Genomic DNA, 10,223 nt, shown 5'->3' with positions numbered 1-10,223 from the left:
CTATGGACAAAAATAGGAGGATGAAGTGTGTGTGTAGTTTTGGTGGTGGTTTACAATCTTAAATAGGTAGTCAAGATAGGCTTAATTGAGAAGGTGGCATTTAAGTAATTATTTGAAGGAGATGCAAAGGCCCCGAGGCTAAGGCCCAGCAATGAAGACAGTAGGGCAGGCACAGGTAGGAGACAGAAAGAGTGATTGGAGATGAGATCAGAGAAGTAATGGAACAAAATTGGGTAGGTCTTTTTAGACTAAGGACCTACTGAAGTCCTTTGTACAATGACTTGTAGCCCTGAATTAGATGGGAAGTCATGTAATCATGTAAGCAGAGGAATGACATGATCCGACTTAACATTTTGACAGGATCACTCTTGCTGCTAACTTGAGCCTAGATTTATCTGGGGGGATGGGTGGAAGCAGGGAGACAATGGTAGACCATCCCAATAATTTGGGTAAGAGTCAGTGATGGTGGTAACAGTGGATGTGGTAAGCAAGTTAGATATAGAACCTCTTTTGAGTACAGAGCACAGAGGGTATCCTGATGGGTGGCATGTGTGTGAGAGGGAAAGAGGAGTCAAGGATGAGTTCGAGGTTTGGCCTATAAACTGGAAGGATGGAATCACCACTGTGGGCAGAAAAAGTTTTGGGGGAAGAACAGACTCTCAGTTTCTGATATGTTAAGTTTGAAACATCTGTCAGAAATCCAAGTAGAGATATTGAGTAGGCTGTTGCCATATATGATTCTAGACTTAAGGAGTGAAATCTGGGCTGGAAATGTAAATTTATTTGTCTTTGGCATACGGACGATATGCAAAGCCACGACACTTGTTGAAATCAACACTGGTTCCTGACTCTCTCCCTGTGTGCTTTGGGTCTTGCATCAGGACTTGGCCGACAGTTGTAGCAAAGGGCTGAGGTAGACCTCTGGTGACCCAGATGCTTTGGGTGATGAGTGTGGTCCACAGGTGGTGCCCACGGGAGCGGGACGCACACCGTACCAGTGTATACAGTTGGAGGAATGAGCTGAGTGGTGCACAAGCTAAGGCACTGTACCATGACTTCACACAGTTTAGAAACATTACTTGACTTCAGCTTTCTTCTTTTTTTAGGCTGTGCAGGAGGCGAGAAAAACTCTTAGTCTTAAATTCTTTTTCATCTTCAATTGTATTTTATTGGATTCGAAATTTGTAATTATGAGAAAGTCCCTGTCTTCTGTTCTATTCTTTTCTTTCTTTTCTTTCTTTCTTTTTTGTTTTTGGCTACTCTGCCTGCTAGGCTATTAGAGCCCTGCAGTTTGACCCTAAAAAAAGTAATCATTTTTTATAAAAACGGGATATTAATAGATACTGAAAGTGAGATGTTAATTGATTATTTAACCCCCATTTCATTGCAGATGGTGCTGGCTGAATATCAGAGAGTGAAGTCAAAAATGCCTCCCAGCATTGAGCAGCTGATGGTCCCTCATTTGGCCAAAGTGGACGAAGCCCTCCAACCTGGCTTGGCTGCACTGACCTGGACATCACTGAATATTGAGATGTATTTAGAAAACACTTTTGCAAAGATCAGTAAGTTTGAACAGTTACTATTTCTCAATTTTAAAGGCTGAGTTCTTAACATCTGTTGTATAGTATCTTACCAATATGTTGATATAAATAATGAAATGAAGGGTGTTATTCGTAAGCTGTTTCATAAGGAATTGTCCCAAGTATATGACTTCAGTAATTTCATGGAAACTATAAATATTCACTATTTCATTTTATCCCTAGATATTAACCACATACTTTTAATTATTTTTTTTAGACATTAGAATTTAAAGGATCTTTAGAGCTATTCAGCTTTTTACATAAATATATTAGTGTATTTTGAGACCCTGATTTCAAAAGATGTGGAGATTTGGATAGAGTGCTGAACAAGAGGATAAATGAAAAAAAGTTTAAATAAACACTATTTTTCCTTAATGAAAGACATAATACTCTTTAAAAATGTATGTAAGGTAGTATATTCCATAAAATAGGACTTTCCAGAATGTGTACAGGTGTGCTGCAAAGAAGGGACTCAGTTACATCTAGGAGATTCAGGTTAAGCAGACAGGTTCCTATTCTGGAGGACTTTTTGGAGCCTTTAATATGCCGGTGTCCAGTGAGTCTCCAAGTGTGGGCTCTTGCATGTGGCATTTCCCAGAATTCCTTGGCTGCTTTCCAGGAGAACATACTAACCCCCTACAGACCTTCTGCGGTAGGCAGCAGAACACAGTTTGGAGCATGGTAATGCAGGGCTTTTTCACAAAGACAGACATCGCCATTCTCCTCCCCTACCCAATGCCCTCCACCTTGTCCATATGGCTCAGTTCTGCCCCCTTTTTATAGCGCAGAGTAAGCCCTACGCCCAAGAAGCCTGCGCTGAGTACTCTACCTTATGTGGCCACTTCCTTCTGTGACCTCCTGTTGTGTTTACAGTTGGGACCAGAGACTCTATATTTTGGTTGTCTTCTAATGGTTTAGTATAGTTTCATCTTTCTCCCTAAACTGACTGCAAAGGGCTTGAAAATCAGGCTGTTTCTTGTACTCCTTTTCTATTACTCTCAGTTGGATGTGCAGCAGACACCCATACACTTACAGATTCATAACTGCAATATTTTCAATATAGTTTCTTTCCATTTCTTTACAATCCTAATCCGATTCCTCCCCCTCGATCCCAACACCTCATTTCTGCATTATCTCTTCCTGGCCCTCCCTTCTAGATACCTACTGTGATGCCTCCTTTGATCCATTCTTTTTTCAGCAGGTTTTTCTCTTTCTGTGGTATTTATAGCTGCTGAAGTAATACCTAGTCTATTTATAATCTACATTGTCAAGAGCTTGTCTTATCAGTAGGTTTTCACTGTACCTTCCAAATATGAATAATTTAGGGCTTGGAAGGGTCCAGCTATTTAATAACGAAGTGCTTTATATTCCAGAATACTTGAGAAGTACTAGTTTGAGGGGGAGTAAAGTGAGAAATTGTGATTGAACTCCCTAGCGTCACCCTCTTTGTTTTGCTTTATAGACTGGGAGCTGTATTCAAAGACAAATTGTAAAGGAGTTTTTGAATGTGAATGGATATCAAGTCAGAGATGCTAAATGGCTTCTAATGTAGGTGTAAGCAATAAATATAAGTTTAGAACCCAGTTTTCTTACTCTAAATTAATATTCTTTCCAAAACGCATCTCCTTAGGAAATAAAACAAGAGGAAATTGGCTAAAATTCTCTAAAGAGGCATTTATAAAATGTATGAAAACTTCATAATAAGAATTATCACAACCAAATTAGAATAGGCTACCCAGGTAGAATTTAGTTATACTCTCCCTAGAGAATATTAGGGTTAGAGTGTTAACAATTTGGATGTTTTATTGGAGTGTTAGCTGGAGACAAGGAGATAGTTTCTTCTTAGTTCTTGTATTCTATTATGCTTCTCTTTTTTGTACTTTGGATTAAGGAACTAGAGTAGAGCAAAGATTAAGGTTTTTTGGGAAACAAACTATGTTAAATCTCAAGAACAGTTGGATTCTTTATTGGATTAGTGAGCCAGCTCTCCTAATTATAGGTGGTTGTTTGTATCATGCGTTGAAGAGAGTACTGGTCACTCTTCAGAATAACAAACAGGACTTCTACAGACATGATTTTATACATTCTATGCATAAATGTTGTGTTAGTTTCTTATTGCCGCTGTAACAATTTGCCACAAACTTAGTGGCTTAAAATAGCACAATGATAGAGGTCAGAAGCCAAAAATGAGTTTTATGGGTCTAAAATCAGGGTGTCCTCAGGGATGGTTGCTTTTGGAGGGTCCAGGGGAGAATCCTTTCTTTAGCCCTTTCCAACTTCCAGAACCTGCCTACACTGGTGGCCTCACGGTTGCTCCATCTTCAAAGCCACCAGCATAGCATCTTCCAATCTCTTTCTTTCTGCTCCTCTGCTTCCGTGGTCACAGTTCTTCTGTCTGACTCTGTCCCTTCTGCCTCCTTAGTATAAGGATACTCATGACTACGTTGGCCCCACCTGGATGATCCAGGACAATCTTCACATCCCAAGATCCTTAGCTTGATGCCATGTGCAAAATCTCTTTTGCCGTATAAGGTAACATTCACAGGTGATTAGGATGCGGACATCCTGCGGACTGTTTTTTCAGTTTATCACAGATGTCCTTGAAGGTGCTTTGAAGAATCCGTCAGTTAGAAAGAGTAAAGAATTTTTTTGGGCAGACAGACTTAAATAAATGTGTTGGCTCTCTTTTAGTACTGAATGAGGGTACCAGGCAGAACTATTTGGTATTTTGAGTAGCCTCTTTAATAATTAGCTTAGAAATGATTGAAAACCTTTAGGCTTGAATTCTTTAGGAAGTAAAGATACTTATTTAAGAAAGTGCTTATGTCTCTCATACATCATGAGTATATAGTTGACTTTTCTGTATTCAATTTCAACTTTATTTTCTAGGGGAAAGTAGTATTAGAAATAGAGAGATTTTACTATTACTATATGGTGTACGTTGAAAAATGTATTACCCCGTAGATGGATCTCCATTAGCCATTATTCCTACTTTTGATGCAAAATTGTTGTTAGTGTCCTTCAGGGTTGGCCTGTTCATCCATGGAACGTAGTGTTCAATATTACTTCAGCACAACTGAAAAAAGGTACCCTGTGATATTAACAGTAAAAGAAAAAGTAGGGGAATTTCACTTCAGTAATATTTGTTGAATACCTCCTGTGGAATAGGCACAGGGCTAAATGTTGAAGATGTGAGGATGAAGAAGATGAGTTGCGGAAGAAGGTAAGACACATGGGCAGACAGTATGGTGTTCGCAGAGCTGAAAGGGTGCTCTGGCTGCCGCGGCGGTACCGGAGGAGGAGGCCGCTCGAATGTGTGCAGATTCACGGGAAGCCTCTTGGGGCAGGTGCTCTGGAGCCAGGTCCTCAAGGATGAGTCAGGGTTAGGCAGGCTGGGAGCTGGGGACCAGTTAAAGAAGAAGCAGTGTGAGACAGCCAGGTGCGAAACAGTGGGACACACCTGGGGGACGACAACTGAGAATCTTTAATCCTGATTTTACCACTGTCGTTTAATCAAGTGTTGATTTTTTCCAGACAAAATGCTTTACTTCATCTCTTTTATTCACTTTTATCTTTCCAAAGAGGACCTGGAGTTGCTGCTTGACAGGGTCAATGACTTGATTGAGTTCCGCATCGATGCCGTGCTAGAAGAAATGAGCAGCACGCCTCTTTGTCAGCTTCCCCGGGAGGAGCCACTCACCTGTGAAGAGTTTCTCCAAATGACAAAGGTTATTAGAATATTGGTATTTTTATTTTAATTTTTTTGCCATTCATTTTTCTATAGTCGGCATTTTTTTGAAGCATAATTAAGATTTTTTTCTCTACTCATGATGCCCTGTGATAGATGTGATTCAAACAGGGAATCCTTTGACAATAATTTGAAAATGAAGAGAAATGTATCTAAGCAGTCACTTAGATATGAGGAATAAATTCTTTCTTTTCAGGTCAATGGGAGAGAAATTGTGGAACACATTTCTAATTTTTCCATTTTTTTATGAAGAATAGAGCTATTTCGCAGAAGAGCTTCTAGTAAACTAGGGTTAATTAATATGCAAAAATTGTTTTGAATAGCTTCTGTACAGGGTTTCTTCTTTAAACATTTCCCTGGAGCAGCGTTTCCCAAACTGGTGTTCCATGGCAGAAAATTCTGGAGCCATCGCTAGGAATTCTGGGAAAGGCAGGGGATGTGTGCAAACTGCTTAGGGTAAAGATCGTATTTACAGATTCATTTCACATTAACACCCTCATTGACATATTAAATACCCTCAGAAGATCTCCATGTAACTCATTGTAACCCATTATTTCTCGAACTTATTTGCAAACGGGACATTTTCTTCCCTGTGCCAGGACGGCTGCATGAAGTCCCCTTCAGGCATGTCACTTTGGTATCATTTACGATATTCCTGATGGGCAGCCTGTTGATAAGGACTCTTCAGTCAAGATTTTAATTGAGGGGTCCCTAAGACCAGGCCCACTAGGAGAACTCACGGAACTCAGCATGGAGTTGTCCTTGAGACTGAGACTTAATACCGTGACATAGTAAGGAGACACAGGTGGATCACAAAGAAAAAGGACAGGCAGTCTGGGGGACTCTCTGTGTAGGGTCCCTCCCGGGAGGATCACCTGGCAGGCTCACACGGAGCTCACTTTCCACCCCCAGCAACGAAACTACAGCAACCCTTGTGCAGTATTCCTGCCCAGGGAAGCCCCCGAGAGACTCAGTGCCCCAGGTTCGTGTTGGGTCTGGTCACATAGGCACACTCTGCCTAGCATGGGCCAAAGTCCCAGACTGCCGGTTCCGCATAAACCACGTTGTTGACACACCCAGTCTGGGCGTTGTAAACCATCTTTATCAACAGTGGGAACCCACCCAGAATCCAAGCTCCCCGATGTCGGCCAAGGGCCGACCTCACAAGCAGTCCTGTCTAAAGAGAGCAGTTTCAGGCCTGCTGTGTTTACCCGTTTCTGCACATATGGCAATCTTCAGTTTATAGCACATCACTATTACATAATCGAAATTTACTGTCTACATTTTAGAAATTTTCAGTTCCTCATCTTCATGCTCACTGTGGGGAGACCTAATTCCCTCCCCCATCCTTCCCGGTCATTTAAAAATTCTCCCTCCGTCTGAGAATTCATCTCGCTCCATGGTTTTACTATTACCCATATTCTGAGGATTGTTGTATAAAAGTGCATTTATTTTAAATTTTAAAAATATGGAATATTTTGAAAATGGAAAAAAGAATTTTTATCAATTATGCTACCATTGTTGTATTGTATTTTATACCGTTTAATAAAGTTGCAATTCCTGTATACACACAGCAGGTTTTGAATCGTGTTTTTTTTTTTCCTTCCAGTTAACATTTCACAAAATCTTTTTCATGTCACTGTATGGCTTTCACGGGCACCATTTGAGTGATGCCTTCAGAATGTTTTGCTGAGTTGATGTGCCGTAACTTACTTACCAGTTTCTTATTTCTGAACATTTAGATGGCTTCCAAAGTTTTGCTATTTTTCCAAGAGCTGCAATGAATATATGCATGTATCATGGTTTGTTTTCCCTTTAAGATTATTTCCTCCCCCAAAATAGGATGATTGTGTCAAAGAGTATGGCCTTACTTGATGGCTCTTATATCTGTAGCCAAATTGCATTGAAAGCAAGGATGTTGTCACCTCACAGTGCCACCAGCAATGCAATAGTACCAATTTCACTGCCTTCCAACAAGCACGGTTTTCTTATGCTTTACTAATTTTAGTTTAAATAGCAAAATCGATCGTGGAACATAATTTTGATTTGCATTTTTAGTGACCAATATAAGTGAATGATTTCTCCTGAATTTGTTTATTTTTCATAATTCATTTATTCTGTCAACAACTTTTGTGGAGCTCCTATGCAAACCACTACTGTGAATACAGAAGTAGACAAAATAGATGAAATCCCAGCTGTCATGGAGCCCACTTTCAAGTGGAGAACACAGAAAAACAAACAAATTGAAAAGCCAGTAAGCAAACAATGTATCTGGTGGTGATAAGTTCAATGGAGAAAATTGAAGAAGATAATAGAGAAAAGGAGTACCTGACAGAAAGTTGTGATTTTATGTTCACTATCAGGGATGACTTCTGTGCTTGTATGTGAACAAAGGAAGTGAGGGAGCAAGCCCTGTGAGTATCTCTGGGGAAGAGCATTCCAGGTAGAGAGAATAGCAAGTGCAAAGGTCCTGAGGTAGAGAAGCATGTCGTTGTAGCTGGAGAAAGGTGCTGGATTGAAGCACATCAAGTATGTTCATATTCTGAGGTAGAAAATCAAGTAGAGAGGAAGAAAGAGGGTAGTTGGTAAGCACAGTCTCTGAGGAAGTGGGAGCAGCTGCGATTCAGAACTCAGGCTGTGGGTTTATTCTTGAATAAAAGGAGAGCGATTGCATTCATGGAAACAGGAGGAACAGGGGTTCGTGATGGAGGCCAATTTGCTTTCTGGGTGAGGGCATGGGGCTGAGGCATTGGGTGAGTCCCCGCTTTGTGGCTTCCATGTGCCTTGTGCTGTGGGAGTCAAGGTCGCTAGCTGAGCGCAATGAAGAAGGATGGTGTGAAGGTTTGAGCATATGGCCATTTTGGGGGCTAGGAGAGCAAGGTGACTGCAGTCATGTGGAATGATTCCTGGGTAGTGTTAGGGGTTCAGGTAGAGTTCAGGGACCACGAATTCCCGGTGCCAAGCATCTGCATTGCCCTGGCCTGTGTGTGCCGGCGGAGAGGGTGGACCACCTGGTGTATTAGGGTTAGACTTCTCCTAGGTAGTGCAGTGGAAGGCTGAGGAGTGAAGGATGTTGGCAAAATAATGGTTGAAGTGAGAAATCATCTTGCTGGGAGCGGGTGCGAACCAGGGGATCAGGGAGAATAGACCTGGAGAAAACGTAGGGTCTAGCAGGTTCCTGAAGCATTCAGGGATTGAGGAAATGTTGGAGCTCCACGCCGGTTGGTCAAGGAGGAGACCACTCGGGATTGGAAGATGGACCCTTTTGGTGGGTTTCAATGTCTGGTGCCATCACGGGCGAGAGTTGTTGGAATGACATAGGATGAGTGGAGGCAGTGTCTTTGATTTATTTTGTTTAACATAAGGGATATTTAAATGAACCTATTTATTACTACTTTGCTACTTTGTCCTCATTCTGTTTATATCCTGCTTTATTTCTATGCTGCTTACATTTTTATGATTGTGTTTTTTCTTAGAGAGAAAGAATTAAGAGATTTAAACAATCCTGTTAGAACTATTAGGTTATTAAGTATGGAATGTCTGATTTCCTTAAGTACTAAGTTTGATAGTTGGTATCTCTGACATTTCACTTTGACACTTCTTGCTTTATGTTTATTGTGAAGGTACATCCTCAGTCTTTCAAATGCACATTTGGCTTGTGATTATCTTTCAACTTTTTTCAGAGCAATTTTTGTGAAACCATGGATAAGTCAAAAATTTGAGTTATTTTCAAATATAAGTTCCATCATGCAACAAATGCAGCGCTGACAGCTTGAAATACCAATGAAGTGTTTGGGAAGGATGTGGCTAATGAACGCACAGTATGTCGATGGTTTGAGAAGTTCCTTCTGGGTGATTTTAATCTTGAAAATGAGCCATGTGGGTGACCTGAGACCAAGGTGGCTAATGATGAGCTGAAAGCTGTAGTGGAAGCAAATCCATTTCAATCTACGTGTGAATTAGCAGCAAGGTTTGACGTTACTATTCCAACAATACTGGACCATTTGAAACAAATCAGCAAGGTAAAGAAGCTGTATAGATGGGTTCCCCGTGAATTAAATGAGTGTCAGAAGAGAAATCATCTCGAAGCTTGCCTTTCTTTACTGTCACAACATAAAAGTGAACCATTTCTACACTGTATTGTTTACATGTGATGACAAATGGATTCTTTTTGACAATCACAGTGTTTGGCACAATGGTTAGATAAAGATGAAGTGCTGAAACACAGTCCAAAATGGAATATTCCTCAAAAAAAAGCTAATGGTGTCTGGTGATCCAGCGCTGGTATTATCCACTACAGCTTCATGAAACCTGGTCAGTCGATTACAGCGTATGTCTACTGCAACCAATTGGACAAAATGATGAGGAAGCTTGCAATTAAGCAGCTGAGGTTGGTCAATAGAGACAGGCTAATCCTCTTGCAAGACAACACTGTTCAAACTACGGAGGCTGGACTTGGAAACTCTGTCGTCTACTGTATTGGAGGAAACTTCATGGGAAGAGAGGCTGCTGATAGCGTTTGGAGTTATTGCCTTCACTGCTGGAGAAGTCCATGTGATTTTGGTCCATCCACAGTGCTCCACTTGATTTCCTTGTCCTTAATACATCCTTTATAGGACACCTGGCCTGGGCTGGTGTGGAGGGTGTGGCCAGTCATCACTGGGGCTAAAATCTCTCCTGGAGGCTGAACTATGGCATTGCTGTCATTGCTGATGTGTTCTCAAGAGCTTGGTAAACAAATATGACACTCTGCTAATCTCTTTTGTGTTTTGTTTTGTTTAGGACCTTTGTGTAAATGGTGCTCAGATATTACATTTTAAAAGCTCATTAGTGGAGGAAGCAGTCAATGAGCTGATAAATATGTTGCTGGATGTGGAAGTTCCATCTCAAGAAGA

At 40.9% G+C, this 10,223-nt stretch overlaps 1 protein-coding gene across 1 annotated transcript in view; it reads left to right on the top strand.

The window, feature by feature from the left end:
* Positions 1 to 10,223, top strand: part of DNAH5 (dynein, axonemal, heavy chain 5) — a 291,357-nt gene that overhangs the window by 54,255 nt on the left and 226,879 nt on the right. The window contains exons 11-13 of the mRNA XM_012642647.1: positions 1,391 to 1,562; positions 5,163 to 5,308; positions 10,111 to 10,222. Of these exons, the coding sequence (XP_012498101.1) occupies positions 1,391 to 1,562; positions 5,163 to 5,308; positions 10,111 to 10,222 (430 nt within the window). The remainder of the gene's footprint in view (positions 1 to 1,390; positions 1,563 to 5,162; positions 5,309 to 10,110; position 10,223) is intronic.

Source organism: Propithecus coquereli, unplaced genomic scaffold (assembly GCF_000956105.1).
Source record: "Propithecus coquereli isolate 6110/MARCELLA unplaced genomic scaffold, Pcoq_1.0 Scaffold100, whole genome shotgun sequence".
In the NCBI taxonomy this organism is placed as follows: domain Eukaryota; kingdom Metazoa; phylum Chordata; class Mammalia; order Primates; family Indriidae; genus Propithecus; species Propithecus coquereli.
The sequence above is the reverse complement of the archived record's forward strand: the minus strand, read 5'-3'. Positions and strand labels throughout refer to the sequence as shown.